The following is a 16660-nucleotide window of genomic DNA, read 5'->3' on the forward strand; positions in this document are numbered from 1 at the left end:
GTGTAATTGACCATATGCCAATTAATCCTGATTGTTGTATGTGTTTAATCTTGTGGTGCGTCTCTGCGGGGGTTGGCACTCATCAGGAGCCTACAGTTTAATACAGGCATCACGCTAAACCTGTTTTTGTTGTTTTATTGCTAGGCTGTGCACGGGTTTAATCACAGCGTAGGGGGCGTGTCCGAGCCTCGTGAACCAAACGTACGAGTTCCACTAATGCTGCGTCGGCTGTTTGTGATTCAGCCAATTCCTCCTATATCCTTCTAATCAACAGGCTAATTACTAACTCATGGGATTTCAATGATTAGTAGTTGGATCGTATTGACTAGTCGTGGTGAATGATTGGGACAAGCGCAGCGGAGCGTGCCATCCCCGCGCCCTCACGAAACACGGGGTGTTCTGCTGCTGCCCGTGAGGCTTCTGCGCATGCGCCTGGTACCGAATCACAGGCGTCGAGGCTCGGAGTGTCTGCGGTGACTGCAGATCTTCCATGTCAGGTCTGAGGAGCGAGGGACCCGGGAGAAGGACCAGGGACAAGCGGTAACACCTGCAGAGTGCGGCGCTCATCTGTGGAACAGGGAGCGGGAATGGAGCAGAGCTGATCCGACTGATCACTGACACTGCGCCGGTGCCACCTGCCTCCGTCTGCTCCGTGTCTGCGGCGCTCAGCCTGAACGCGCCCAGGATGGAGTAGTGCAGCCTCCGCAGGATGCGCTCAAGCTCCAAGCAACAGCGACAGAAGCGGAAGGTAAAGCGGAAGAAACGTGTGTCCAGTGTTTGTCCCCGAGCGGCGAGGCGGACCCACAGCCCGGATCCGTTCCCCGCTGCCGGTGTCAGAGCCGGAGCTTGTGCCGGTGTGTGATGGAGAGCTCCGGTGGCTCGGAGAGAGCGCACGGGCCGCAGCTCGAGAAGAAGCGGCTCAACAGAGCACCGTCCCCAGCCAGACCCTTCATCAAAGATGTTCACTCGCGATCCACCAAATCCTCACTTGTGCCCAAGTCTCCAAAACTGACCAAACAGTCTCCTGCGGTGCCACTTGCGCATCCGAGCCGTAACTCCAGACGCACGGCTACTGCGGCCAAAGACAAGCCTCCTGCCGCAAAGACTGCCCCCAGAACCCCGGCCAAGAAGAGCCCCAAGGCCTGCCCCAAACCAGAGCCCACCAGCCCGGTCCTTCTTGCGGTCCAGAAGGTCAAACACGCGCATGGATCCCCTATCCGCGTGCCCACTGGCGCTGATAACGTCCGCGTGGCCGCAGCAGCGGGCAGCAGTTCGGACCTATCGGACTGCTCGGCCCCGGAGTCTGGCACCGGCTCCAGTGACCGGGATAATCCACAGGCGCGCGCACCTGCCGCTGGCACCGGAGCCTCTGTCGCTCTTCGCGCTGAGCCGCCCGGTGCCAGAAGTATGCCCCAGCCTCAGCCCAACAAAGTCCCGGTGGCCCCTAAAGAGGCCCCCGAGGAGGAGTTGCTGCGGGAGATAGAGGACCTGCGCTCTGAGAACGACTACCTCAAGGTACCACACTGCATCCCGTGACAATGCGCTCAACAGTTACCAGTGCTGCAGCAGTTCACTATATGTAGCCTATCACCACGATACTACTACTACTACTACTACTACTACTACTACTACTACTACCACTAATACTATTGCTACTGCTACTACTACTAAAACTACTACTACTACTACTACTACTACTACTATTACTGCTACTCCTACTCCTTTGGCAGAGTATGTGTCCACTGTACTCTGAAAGGGACAGTAGTAACCTTGAGCCCTTTAAACCTCCATTGCAGTGTGACTCTGCACACACCCTTGAGCGTGCTGTCCTGCTGTCATATGCACTTCACCCGTGCTCTCTGCCCTCTGCTTCGACCTCCCATTGAGTGAATGCTATTGATGCTACTTTCATTTACTCAGCGTGTCCTTGGTCCCTTTATATCCCTATAAAACCTCTCTCCCCCCTCACACTGAATTAAGGTCCACATATGCCGTATGTTTCCTATGGGACAGTGATGGAGTAAAGCAACGCATTCTGAAAACACATTGTCATCCACCTGCAGCTGATACACTATAGTAATTAAAGGTACTGTATGTCACTTTCCCCTGTATGAGTCCAAGATAAAAAGTTAAACGCATACTGGTGATGTAAGTTTTATAGATTATAACCAACTCACAATAAGGACGCATGTTTTTCAATGCTAATAAGTTACATACTGTATTTTTAATAGTGATGGGCAGATTGATAGTATAATGATGAATGATATTGTTTTTCTGGAAAGGTAATGAAAAGTATTGATTCTCATGCAAAAATATCAATGCTTACAATTTATTTTCATTTCAACCCATTTTTGAAATACATTGTTTATAGTTTTGTTTCTACGCACCATATTAAAGTGTTAGATCAGTTACAGCTGTGGTAGAGTGTAAATAATGGCCATATATGCCAAAGTTAAATTCTGTTGAGTAAATAGAGGAGTTTCAATGCATTTTAGTCCAAAAAACTATTTTATCAAATCAATATTGTGATACTTGCCATAATATTACTTGGTATCGTGTCAAAACAAAACAAAAATCACTGGTGTCATCCATCACATCAATAACGATTCCAATACCATGGTCAGTGATTTTCAGCATTAAATAATAGTACTTTCTTTTATGTTATCATGTGGCCTTTTATCTGTGTAATCCCTCAGTTGTCCAGGTATGTTCCATAGTGGTTCCTAGGTGTGTACTAGTCTATGTGGTCTTATAGTTGTTCTGATACAGCTCGAGATCATTTTAACATTATTTAGTAAGTTAAATTCTAGTTTTGATACTAGTTTTGTAGTCTAGTATCGATTAGTACCTTATTTTCGATACTTTTGACAACCCTAGTCAAGAGTTTATTTGCAATGTCCCATACTGCCTCCTCCTCCTCCCCCATCATTTACTCCAGGGAAAGTGCTATAGGATAATGCAGCAAACTGTTATACTCTGTCTCTAAATTTGCATTTTTATGAACGCATTATTTCTGATCCCTCTTGTCTGTCTCTGGGGCGGGAAATACAGCTACAGTTAATCAGCTTTATACCAGCTCTGGTCTGATCCCATTGTCCAGGATAGTACTGGGACGTCCCATGTACTCTTCCCCCATCCTTGTTCTTCTCCTGTCCAGACATCAGGCTACCAGCTGGGGCTCTCCCTCACCCCTCACCCCTCACCTCCCTAATGTGGTGCCTCGTGTCTGGAGGCTGGAGCACAGTGCACCCCATTAAGCCATCATTGATTTTATAGTGTTGTGTAATGAGATAAGCGGTAAGTAGAGAATGACTGTGCTGCGAAAGATAAAGTCATTTTTGTACTTGAATTATTGTCATTAATTGTTTTTAAATATTTGTGTATTTGTATTATGTATTTTCAGCGTTAAATAATAGTGCTTTTCTTATTTATATATATATTACCATGTGGTCTTATATATGTGTAATCCCTCAGTCGTCCAGGTATGCTCCATCGTGGTCCATGGGCGTATACTCGACTATGCGGTATCGGGACCTGCTCAAATGAGTATCTAGTTTCAATACTAGTTTTAGTTGACTGTTCACAGATTTTTGATACATTTCTAGGTAGAGAATGACTATGTTACAAAAAAGAAAGTCGTTTTTGCACACAGAACTAAACCTACAACAAAAATGAAGGGAGTCTGCTACATACTTGTCCCCATGGAGATGATCAAAAATCAGATACTAACTGATACTAAAGCCAGTATCAAAACTAGATACTCATTTGCTCAGAAATGAACCTTTCCTGAATAGGTTTAGAATGTTTTTGAGTTGTGTCAGAACAAGTATAAGACCACATAGACTAGTATACGCCCACGGACACTATGGAACCTACATGGACGACTGAAGGATTACACAGATATGAGATCACATGGTAACAAAAAGATTTAATGTTGAAAATCGTATTCTCTTGTCTAAAGAATGAGTGTTTTTATCATCATTGTGGTATCAGAATTGGTATTGAGTCTATGCCTTAGTATCAAAATCAAGGTTAAAATTTGTATTGTACCACCTAATATATATAGTTAAAAGTATTTGAAAACACTAGCAGTTTAGACAGGAAAATCACATATTTTACAAATTTCAACTAAATTCATCATGTACTAGTTGACTGACAAAACTCTCTTGGCAGATACTAAAAGAATTAAAAAATCACCTCATTTCGATTCACTGTTACAACCAGTCTCACACTATATCATGTCAGAACAAAAGGCTAAGAAACAGTGACCTTTCGTGCTGATATAAACCTATAGAAGGATGTATTCTACCTTTCCCATAATCCTCTGCTTGCGTGATTACATGGACTCTTCACTGCTGACGTAACATCAAACTAAGCATCTTATCTCTTAGATCCATTCATATTTACTCCTAAAACAATCTAGTATTCAGGGCCATCTATTCATCTCGTGTATGGTTCATTGACATTATAATTATAATAACAATCGTTTTTGTGAGGAGCTTTGTTTTCTGCACTGGGAGATTTTCAGACCAAAATTCTAACTAACCTAATTCATTCATTTTTTGGCCACTGGGACCATTCTTCTGATGAGAGATAGAACAAGGCTGATGTGTCATTTCTGCATGTGTTCGAAGTTCATTTTAAATCTTGCAGCTATTGATTGTAGCCCCATTCGATCTGCTCCACTCCTCTGTGTGCAATCGCAAAATGATTTACTTACTTACTTACTAATCGTCTCTATTATTAAATATTTTCTGGACGTCTAACCAGTAGGAACTTTCTAAAATTTAAAAGAGCTCTATCACATCACTATCGTCGTAAATTCCTCTAATGAAATTACTGCAGATCGCATTAGGTTTGTGAAGTTATAGTGCTTTGTTTTGTGTCAGGCTTTTGTATATTTATGAAAAATTGCTGTGTGGGAGCATGGGTGACATAGACTTGTGGGCTGAGCACTGGACAGAATCGCACTGGTAACCATAAGAAAGGTTCGAATAGAGCTCACACAGAGCATGCACAGATGACATCAGGCATGCTCTTGATGAAGGAACAATGTTATACCATGGTAGAAAGTGCCAAAAAATAAATTTAGCACAATATCACCTCTTTAATCAAAGAACTGAAAGCTCAGTGTCACCTAAAAAAATTGTAATTTAATACTGCATTTAATACTGGCACTTTACTAAGCACGGCTGGCACTTTTATCTGATTATTTCTAAGCTAAAAACCTTGCACTTTATATCATATGATTATGCTGCTCATTTTTAATTCTTTGTGGAGCATAATTGCACTAAAATATCATTGTGTATATTCTTGTGTATCTAAATGACAATAAAGTCTGTATTAGTCACTATCATGATGCTACTGCCACCATCATTTTTATAGTATTTAGGTACATTTTCAATCAAAAGATGAAGATTTTGAAAACCATTATGTGGACAGTTTTATAGCCATCTACTGTATTCCAAGCTATTACTGAAGAGCTGTGTAAAATCTGCGAATAAAATCAGTTTGTTCAGTGTTTTTCTCTTGAGAGAGAGGGCCTTCTGCCGGCACCTGGACTAAAACAAAGATGGGAGAGTGGGTGTGTGTGGGGGAGGGGGGGGAGGGGGGTAATTAATGAAAAGTTAATCTGGGCTCGTTAGGAGTAGCACAGTGCTGTTGTCATGTGCAGAGGCAGAGGAAGAGGGCTCGCGTTGCAATCAATACACAGGCAGGACCAAGGCACAAAGCATAATGGGATACATCCAAACCCCAGCCACCTGTTCAAGGACTCTGGACTTTTCAGTATAAAACAAATCTGTAAATGTTTAAATAATGGAAAAGTTTTTGAAACATTTAATTTCTCAATCCAGAATTTTTCTTTTTAATTCTTCTTTTTATTTTTCAGTTGTTGACAAGTGACCTATTATATTTTGATTAGTTATTAGTATTTCTATTGTTCCTTGGTGATTTTGCTTCATAAAATCAAACTTCTCTAACCATAAAATCTAAATGGCTTGGGTGCTCTTTGCTCTTCTTCTGTCAGGCCAAAGCTAGCACACAATCAGCAGTGGTGATATGTGAGAATACAACAGGGCCAGTCGAATTACAGATGGTAGCTTTAAGTGAGAATATTTCAATTAAAATATCAACATTTGTTCCTTTCTCATTTTGTTCTATAATAATGGCACTGTTTCTATGCCAAAACCATTTTCCATGTGTTTTATTCCAGACAACAAATGTCAAGTCTTTGGCAAGACACTTAACCAACATTGCCTAGTCTGAATGTGGAGTAAGACTGTGGTTGGTGGTTGGAGGGGCTGATGGCGCAGATTAGCAGTCTTGCTTCCATCAGTCTATCCCAGGGCAGCGGTGACTATAATAGTAATTTAGCAGTACCAAGTGTGGAATGAATGATGCTTGTGATAAAATGTAGTGCTTTGAGAGATTTGAAGCCTGTAAAGCACATGTATAAGGCATAATTATCATCAGTATTATCTTGTGTTCCCCAGGATGAAGTGGATGAGCTGCGTGCTGAAATGGAGGAGATCAGAGATAACTACCTGGAGGAGGAGGTGTACCAGGTGCAGGAGCTGCGCAGAGAGCTGGACCGCTCCAATAAGAACTGCCGGATCCTCCAGTACAGGCTCCGCAAGGCCGAGCAGAAGAGCCTGAGGGTGGCACAGACTGGGCATGTGGACGGAGAATTGCTCAGGACTCTAGAGCAGGACCTCAAGGTAAGAACATCAATGACTGCATGCATGCCAAACATCTGATCAATCTGATTTCTCTAGTCAAGCCAAACCACTCAAACCATCTCTGAAGGAGCATTGAAACACAAATTTTCTAATAATTTCATATAACATAAAGTATTTGTCACTTGTAGACTGGTTCACAGTGGAAAGAGCTACCAAAACCTTTACTCTATTAAGAGTAGTTGCTTCAATAAAAAAAATATTACTCAAGTAGAAGTAAAAGTATGCTGCAAGAAATACTAGAAAAAAGTATGACTTCTTTAAAAAGTTACTCAAGTAAATATAACTGACCATCCATATCGGTTGATTTTTTTCCTCACTTTCCTAAAGCATTCCTAGCATCCTAATTTTTCACCTCAATAACTTTATAAGCATTTTTTCACAACTAGCATGCTCACAAAACACCAGCGTCACTTATTCTTCCTGGATAAAATGCTCAATAATATATACAACCAGCACACAGACACCACCCAATGATCTCATTTTGAACCTAAGCTCATATTTTGGCCGTTGTGTTTTTGCGGTGCAGGTGGCCAAAGACGTGTCCGTGCGTCTCCATAACGAGTTGGAGGCGGTGGAAGAGAAGAGGAGCCGAGCGGAGGACGAGAACGAGGCCCTGAGACAGAAGATCATCGAGGTGGAGATCTCCAAACAGGCTCTGACCAACGAGCTGGACCGGACCAAAGAGGTGAGGGGCGATATCAATGTACACGTGTGCTGGACTACAGCAGCAAGATGGCGGCGAGGGTCTATCAATGTACGTGTGTGCTAAATAGGTTACAAATGCAAGATGGTGGCCTGGCATATTAAAGGAAGTCATAGTTCTAAGATATGATTGTAAGTGAGAATCATTTAATTCAGTGTTTCTTAGATCGGTATTTGTGGGCTATACCCAGGATGACCTTAGACCTTAGGCAAGACATTTCACTCAGCTAATCTAATATAAATGTGGTGTGTGAGTGTTGCTGATGGTTGGAGGGGCCAATAGCGCAGATTGGCAGCCTGGCTTCTGTCAGTCTACCCCAGGGCAGCTGTGGCTACAGGTTAAAATCGTCATATTGTGATTCTCTGCTTTTCTGTTTAATGCCCATATATATCAAAACAGACACATTTCCATCACCCACCCACTCCTCCTATTGGTCAGCCTCTGTCGTGCTCAGAGTGAGAGACAGGTGCGTTACACAGTGAAGATTAAACTACAGAAACAGCAGATTACTGTACTATGTAAAAGATACAAGAAAACATGAATGTTGATCAAATCGAAATGGTGATCTGAATCATCAAATACATTTTTGGCATATTGCCCACTTCTAGTTACAGAAGTAGAAAAGCACCGCCGAATGTGGAGTGAATACATAATGACTTGTCAATATTTCCTATAAAGCATCAAGCATCATTATTTACTATATTTCCTCGTTATAGAAAATGGTATGGGAGTCTGAAAGGGTCAAGGTTGTGGAAACCATGCGGCACATTTTTCTGCTCCTTGCTCTTTTTTTTTTTTTCCATTGCACCATCTGTCTCCGCTGTGGTTTGTCCTTGAGGTGAAGACTTTGCACTGCACTGTGGCCATTTGGATTTTAAATTAATTAGTTAATTTTAATGTATTTATTGGTTTATCTTTATTCATGCTTACAAGTCCAACTGAGAGTCAACACTTTTTTACAGGGGAGCAGGGTTGTCAGAAGTATCAAAGTATCAGATACGAATCGATACTACAATTAGTATCAAAACTAGATACTCATTTGACCAAGTATTGATACTTATTTACTATACTTACATTCATAGGGCAGAAAGGAACCTTTCCTGAATTTCCTGAATAGCTCATTGAAACAAAAATATATATTCAAAAACCCAACAGCTTAAGGTTATTCTAGAGCAGGAGTCTTAAACTTGCGGCCCAGGAGCCAATTGCAGCCCGCGAGATGATATTTTGTGGCCGGCAGGACAATATGAAAGGTTAATGTTAGTGTGGCATTACCATGTTGCCTGTAGAAGGTTCCGACAAATCAGTAAACCTCAAACACACGTGTCACTCGCGCTGTGTACTGCCGTCACAAAACATTCAACAAATTACAATGTATATCCATAAAATCCACAAGAATTGACGTATTTCTTCGTGTATGTTGAAAACAGCAATGACGTTTGAGAAGATTTTAACAAAGCTTTTCTTGTGGAATAAGTGATGCGACCCAGCCTCACCCAGACTCTGCCTCCTGCGGCCCCCAGCTGATTTGAGTTTGAGACCCCTGTTCTAGAGTATTGAAGAATAAATCAGTTCAGTTGAAGCTAAAAATAGATGTTAACTTTAAAACTACCTCTTGATGACATCACAAGGTGAAACTTAGCATTTTAAGCTTTGGTGATGCAGACATCCTAATACTCCAGTTGCGTAATATAGTGTCTATAGCTCAACTGTACTCATTTCTCCTCTGCTGTGAACATAGTTAGTTTTGCTTTGGCTTTCCCTTGTTATTGTGTTCCATACTGTCTCTCTGCTCTGTGGGATGAAACAGCATCAGATAAAAGCTGCTTCACAAACTAAATCTTTAAACAGCCATGCACACGAGGCAGGGCTGTAATCTGTGCGTCGGCTCTGAACACAATAGTTTAGGAGAGTCTCAAACTGTTTAGAGTACGCACTGAAAGTCAATGAAAGCAAAATGGTTCTTATGTAGCACTGGTTCCCAAGTGTTTGAGTCCATAAGTATGCTACTGTTTAAAGAACGTCTAGTACAAATCAATTAAATATAAGTATTAGCATAGAAAACTGTATTACCAGGACTTAACAATGATAAGATCCATAATCAGGACTAGTGTTATCAAAAGTATCCAAAATCTGATACTAATCAATACTAAAACTAAACCAGGAGTGAAGAATGGACCAAGTCTGAAATAGGCTTGAACATGTTTCAAACAAGAATTAACTTAAGACTCAAGTGAAACTAAACCAAGACTAAAGTATTAATGTTGGATTTAAGCCAGACTGAACAAGGATTTAACCAGGAACCATGGACATAATCTTGATTTAACCAGGACGAGACTTGAACTAGTTAAACCTTGTATTGATCAAAACTAAACTACACCAGCACGAGACCAGAACTTCAGGACTTCATCTGGATTTAACTAATTATGAGCAACACAAGTGACATACAAGTTATCGGTGACATTTGGAAGACTTTTGTTAATTGTTAATGGCACCGGTCCTAATTTTTCACAATTCTGAAACCCGTGCATGGTTTGGACCACTATCTTTTGAAAAACCTCTTATTTGTAGCATGTCTATTTTCTATCAACATATCAACATGTAAATCTTAGTGTTTTCACGATGCAAAAATTTCAAACTCGATTTCAATACTAAGAAAAAGGCGCGATACTAATTTTGATACCACAATGATGAAAAAAGAAACATTTGGACAACAGAATGTAATTTTCAGCACAAAACAATAGTGCGTTTTTTAAGTTACCATGTGGTTCTATTCTGGTGTTGGTAAAGTTCATTGAGTATCTAGTATCGATTAGTATCTGATTTTTGATACTTTTGACAACCCTACTAACTTTAGAGTAGACTTATTTTAAGCTAAATGTGAGTGTTTTGACGGCGCACTAGTGAAAGGTGCTCTCCCTGTCTGTTCTCAGCTCTAATCTAAACCTGCTTAGACTAAAGCATGTGGACAGCTGTAGCTACCTGCTGTCTGGACACAAAGTAGGCTAATGCCCCAAACACAAGTAAGCTCTCCTCTGCTGTCTCTGCATTTCCTATACAATAAAAAGTGAAGTCTCTCTAATATGGACTTATTAGGATTATTATATTGTTGAGAATAGTTTATTTAATTATCTATTTATCTATTATTTGTCTTGGATGCATTTATTTGCTAATAGGGTGATATGTTAGTTATTGATATATGTTATTTTACATGAAGAAAAAAATATCCAGTACCGTGTCAAGTCATCAGGCTTACTACTCTTAGTAATAAAGGGTTTTTCAATCAGTTTTTAAGCCCTGAAAACAAAATTTTCCTTCAAGGTACACAATAGTTGCCTGGCAAATCCAAACTGTCAGTAGTTTTTTGTACAGAGCCTTTTCTGTGGCAGCACCCAGACTATGGAACAGCCTTCCTCTGCCTGTCAGATCCTCTCAGTCTTTTGCACAGTTTAAGACTAGACTGATAACGCACCTCTTCTCCCTGGCATTTAATACAAGCTAGACAGGATATCTTAGTGTTTTATTGTTTTATTATTCTTTGCCTATGTATCATATTGGCTGTATATTTATGTTGTAATAGTTTTTTTGTTTTGTTTTGTAGACTTTTTATGTGAAGCACTTTGGGCAGCTGAAGTTGTATTTAAATGTACTATATAAATAAAATTCAATTGAATTAATAAGAGGGATATCAGTCTGTCCCCATGCTCTCCGTCACGTCTGGAGCCAGAACCAAACATGATTGTCCAATTAGATAATTTTTTTTCAGTGTTGCTTATGAAACAAAGGAGTTCATTGGTCACCTATGGTTTAGAAATAAAATCAGGGCTTTGTTCATTGATTCTGCAAAAATCCACAATGTTTTTCAGCCTCCTGTGATACTTTTTCATATCATTTGTAAGCAGCCATTTTTGTTTTTGAAACGGATGGACCATGCATGTCACGATAACTTTTGGATGATTTAATAGAAATTGAAAGTTAAAACCATACATTCGTCACAGAGACTGAGTTTTATGTTGTACTGTGGAATACTATAGCCAAAGAAACAACATTTCCATGGCAGGAAGAGTCAGGTTTGTGGAGATGCAAGCCTACTCACAGTAAGAACGTAAGTGTTTCAGCGCTTTTTATTTTTTATCTAAAAGTTATACACTGGGGCTTTAATGTAATTGTCTTCCTGCTTGGTTCCTGAGGGTCCATCGTATCCCATTTCAAACCAGCTAAAGATACTCATGTTGTTAGTTTGTGTGTAAAATCCAATAGGCTGAGCAGAGCCTGACCTGAGCTCTAAGCCACACTGTGTCTCTCAGGTCATTAATCGCACCCGTCTCTCCGAGCTAAAGTCCACCAGAGCACAGACAGGAAATCTATATGTGACCCAAAACTGTGAGGGCCTCGACAGCTCCTGCAAACATGAAACAACATAATGCCATTTACGTTTCTCCAGTCAGCACTTTGATTGTTCCTGAAGCTAGACAAAGAAACGGTAAAATGCTTTATAACTGCTGATGTTAAAGGGCTCATATTACACTATTTTCTGATCTATGCTATAATGTTGTTTCCTCATCAAAAACATACCTGGGGTTGTGTTTTGTTTCATTCACACATATTTAACCTGCATATTTAGGCTTCTCTCAAACAGAAAACACTTTGTTCCACCTTGTGATGTCATGTGGGTATACAGGAAGTGCTCTGCTGTGTTTATAAACTCCACACACCTTCGCTAGAATCATTTGGATTATTTCAGCCCTGGAATGTCTAATCTCTACTGAACTAAAGGTAAAAGGAGCTGTTAACTTGAAAATTACTGCTTCATGACATCACAAGGTGGAACAGAGCATTTAGAGCTTTGGAGATGTAGCTAGAATAATAATCCAGGATTACTCAAACATGTGTGAATTAAACAAAACACAACTCTTAGTATGTTTTTGGTGAGGTAACAACATTATAACATGGCTTAAAGCTCACCAGAGTGAATTTTGTGTAATATAAGACCTTTAAATGATTATCTGTTTGTTTTGAAGGTAAAAAACAAAGATATAATAAAAAGGATTCATCCCATAATGGAGAAATTACATTATTGCTAGAGCAAAGTACATGAGAAGAAGTAGAAAGCCAAAATTATATATTGAAATTCAAATTGGTCTTTTACAATGAAAATGTGTCAGTTTCTTCATATCCAAAATAAATAATAGCAATTGTTTCATCATAGCTATTAGATTGTTCAGCTGATTACTACGATACATTCCCCTATGGTTCAGATGGACTTTTGCACTTTCTACTATAGTAGACAGGCTGGTAGAGTAACCAAAAATTGTACTCTTTGGAAAAGTACTACGCAAGTAAGAGTACCTTAAAGAGTAACTGTTGTGGTGTAAAATCTGATTCATGATTTGAAGTCAATCTGATTGGAAGGACAAAACATTAAATAATGCTCAAAATCTGGTATTTTCAAAGCATAGACACAAAAATGTGACAAACAAACTCATATCTGAAGGAGGAAAAAACACAAATGTTCAAATAATTTCATATTGTCAACATAAAGCTTTGTCAAGGGAAGAGTGACCAAAACCTTTACTCAAATAAGAGCACTGTTATTTCAATAAAAACATCACTCAAGTAATGTTAAAAGCACGCTGCTTGAAAAGTACTCTGAAAAGTACAATTTCTTTAAAAACGTACTCAATTAAATGTAACTGAGTAAATGTCTGTGTAATCCCTCAGTCGTCCAGGTCTGATAAATAGTAAAAAACAAAGTTAAATCTGTCAACTGGACGAAAAGTTGTAGGAGTGAAGACGCTTTAACTACTGTATAACTGAGTAAATGTAACTGCTCACCTCTGTTATAGTATTAGTATTGACTGATATTGACTGGAATATAAAAAAAACCAAAATACAACCAAATCTATTTATACATTACATTATACTCAAATGTCTATATTTTGTCTGTCTTGCATATTTGATTCACTTGCAGCCCAGTACATGCTTTCTTCATTAGAATAAGCGCTCTTCTCCCTCGGCTCTAGAGACGGGAGCCATCAGAGTAAATAGTAGCTTTTCTTTCAAATGTCTGAGTGGCAGTAAGTGTCTCCAACGTGTTTACAGTGCCTCTGGTTTTACTGCACATCAATGCAGCGTCAATGTGGGGGCTGTAAGAGAAGGAAAGGAGGAGGGAAGGAGAGAAAGAGGGGGGAGAGAGGAGCAAGAGGAAGGAAGGGGAGACAGAGAGAGAGAGAAAGAGGGCGAGAAGAAGAAAGGGGGAAACTGGGGTGTAGTGAAGGAGGAATAGAGGGGGGAGGGACAAAGGAAGAGAGAGAGAGGAAGAGAGAGAAAAAGAGGAAGGGGAAAATGCAGGAAGAGAGAGGAAGAGGAGGAGTGAGAGAGTGAAACAGAGAGAGGGGGAGAGTGAGAATAAGGGGGATAGGGGTGTAGTGAAGAAGGAGGAGGGGGGGACAAAGGAAGAGAGAGAGGGAGAGAGAAAAGGTGGGATCGGAAAGTGCAGGAAGAGAGAGGAAGAGGGGGAGTGAGAGAGTAAAAAGAGGGAGGGGGAGAGTGAGAAGAAGAAGAAGGGTGAGGGGTAGTGAAGGAGGAGGAGTGAGAGGGGGAAAGGCATGGAAGGGAAGAGAGAGATGGAGAGGAGAAGACAAGGATGGATAAAGAGATGTAGAGAATGATGGAGAGTGAGGGGGGTGAGAGAGAGGGAAGAAAGAAGAAGAGAAAGAGAGGCAGAGGGAGAGAGAGGGTAGAGAGTGGGAGTGAGAGAGAAAGAGAAGAGGCGGAGAGAGAAAGAAAGAGTACGAGAGAAACAGCAATGTTTTACTGTTCCCTTGAGATTTGTCCCAGAAAATACAAGGAAGGAAATGCATTTGCTCCTTGACTATTGGGCTAATATGCAGCAATCAGGAAGTAGCACAACCAGAACAGGTGAAGTGTGTTTATCCTCATAGCAGCAGTGGGATAAATAACAGATGAGCAAGATTCTGTTCCTAAAGCTGCTGCACTGTAAGAAATGAAAAATTTTATGTTGATAAATTGTGTAGAGCAGGTTTAGTCCTGGGTTAGTACTAGCCGAGTTCCCAGTAGTACAATCACAATACAACAAACTTGATTTTGATATTATGGAATAGACTCAGTACTCAATACAGATTCTGATACCATGATGATAATAATAAAAAAAAACCCACACACAATAGAATGTAATTTCCCACATTAAATAATAGTACTTTCTTTTATATTACCATGTGGAGTTATATCTGTGTAATCCCTCAGTCCAGGTAATAATAATAATGCCTTGTAATGCGCTTTACAGGTTTGTCCAAGCCTCTCAAAGCACTACACTATAGGCGTTATTCATTCATACTCGGCTGTGGTAAGCTCTTATTGTAGCCACAGCTGCCCTGGAGGAGACTAATGGAAGTGAGGCTGCTAATCTGTGCTATCAGCCCCTCCAACCACCACCAGTCATTTGTGCACATATCACATTCATATTAAGCTTGTGTAGTGTCCTGTCGCTCCCAGGTAGGTTCCACAGTGGCCCATGGGCGTATGCTTGTCTGTGTGGTCTTATACTTGTTCTGATACAGCTCAAAATCATTTTAAAGCTATTCAGAAAAGGTTCATTTCTGTCCTGTGAATATGGCTTTTTCTAGTATTGATACTAGATACAAATTATTATTTAGCTGCAGTACTCCCAAAGAAGTTTACTCTGGTTTAGATAGAAAGTTGTTGCCAATAATAACCATGTATTAATGTTTGGCTTGAGTTATTGCAGCGTTTTTGTCGCATTGAATCTACTAGCATCTTCTTAGAATCTTAGCGTCTTCACTGCTGTCTGTGGACTGAAGTGAGCTCGAGCCTACATCAGCTGGTTCTCATTTGTATAGTTGCTCCACATGATGTTAGTTATGGGAGGAGACTGGTAATGTGTCTTTGCTCCAAGTGGAAAATGTAACATTTGTAACAGGCCAAAAAATATAGAGGTGTGTCCCAGTCAAAAGAATGTGAACCAACTGCCTTTGTTATGAATAAAACACCCTACTAACTTTCAATCAAAGCTGGAAATGGGATTAACTAAACAACACAGTGCATTGTTTAGTTTAAAAGAATAGTGTATAAAGAATGGCTTGATGTAAAAAAAATAGTTATTATATAAAGCTATTTAACTACACATTTCACTACACTGACTTTCCTACTTTCTCCCAGATGCATTGTTGATTTGACAGATTTAACTCGAGGAATTGTTGATGTTTTAATTTATACTTCCAATGTTTTTTTTTTTGTTTTTTTTTGCTGTTGGAAAATGGGAAAAACCCATGAACAAAACTGCCCCAGTCTCCCTTCCATTCTCTCTCTCTCTCTCTCTCTCTCTCTCGCTGTCTCTCCCTTTCTCACTCTCCCTCTCTCTCTTCAGTTTATCAAATTATAGCTCCTCCCCTCCCCTCTCTCTTTACCTCTCTTTCTTCTCTCCCCTTCTCTTCAGTACGTCAGACCATACCTCCTCTCTCCCTCCCTCTTGAGCTCCCAAGATCATCCCTCATCTCTCCTTCTCTCCCTCCCACCCTCTTTCTTCAGTTCAGAGCTCAGGGTTTCTGCTTCTCATTATAACACTCTGCTCCTGTCTCCTCTTTCACACCTAAACTCTTCACTTCTCTTAAGGTTTGGTCTTTGTTGCTTAAACAATGTGTAGAAAAACTAGATTATATATTCAAGATTCAATCGATTGTCATTTCTATGCACACAAAACAAGATACTGTTTTGCAGAACCCCTCAAAATATACCACAGATAGCTGTTCAATGATTCCTATTCAACTTTACATGACAGTGCTCAAACACATGTGGCTCACTGGTACACCTGCAGCGCATATACAGAGAGCTGGTTTATTCTATTCTTCCAGTGAACCTCTTTGCTCTATTTCCAAACTATGGGCCTCAGTTCTCATTCCAGCTTTCCATAAAAACAGCTTGTGTAATGTGTGAGTACGATACTATTGATAAGTGCGTGTATTATTTCTACCTCAAAACTGATATGCAAATGAATGTGGGAGTCAGGGCCAAGGTGTAGCAGTTTGTATTTTATTACTGCTGCTTTGAAAACAACACCTTATTATCTTATCTGGCCTTGTGGGTCATTTTAAAATCACTATTAAATGCCCTATAGGTGCACAAATGGCAGCAGCTATCTTGTGTAAAAAGTTTGCACCTGTCTCTCCAGCGTACTGTA

General features: G+C 40.3%; 1 protein-coding gene across 2 annotated transcripts in view; it reads left to right on the forward strand.

The window, feature by feature from the left end:
* The first annotated feature begins 446 nt into the window (after positions 1-446).
* The window catches only part of LOC117385261 (microtubule cross-linking factor 1), a 66109-nt gene continuing 49895 nt past the window's right edge, over positions 447-16660 (forward strand). For both annotated transcript variants that reach the window (XM_033982547.2, XM_033982548.2), the window contains exons 1-3: positions 447-1515; positions 6495-6719; positions 7267-7425. In XM_033982547.2, coding sequence (XP_033838438.2) covers positions 862-1515; positions 6495-6719; positions 7267-7425 — 1038 coding nt within the window. In that variant the 5' untranslated portion in view covers positions 447-861. The remainder of the gene's footprint in view (positions 1516-6494; positions 6720-7266; positions 7426-16660) is intronic.

This window comes from Periophthalmus magnuspinnatus, chromosome 17 (assembly GCF_009829125.3).
Source record: "Periophthalmus magnuspinnatus isolate fPerMag1 chromosome 17, fPerMag1.2.pri, whole genome shotgun sequence".
Lineage (NCBI taxonomy): Eukaryota > Metazoa > Chordata > Actinopteri > Gobiiformes > Gobiidae > Periophthalmus > Periophthalmus magnuspinnatus.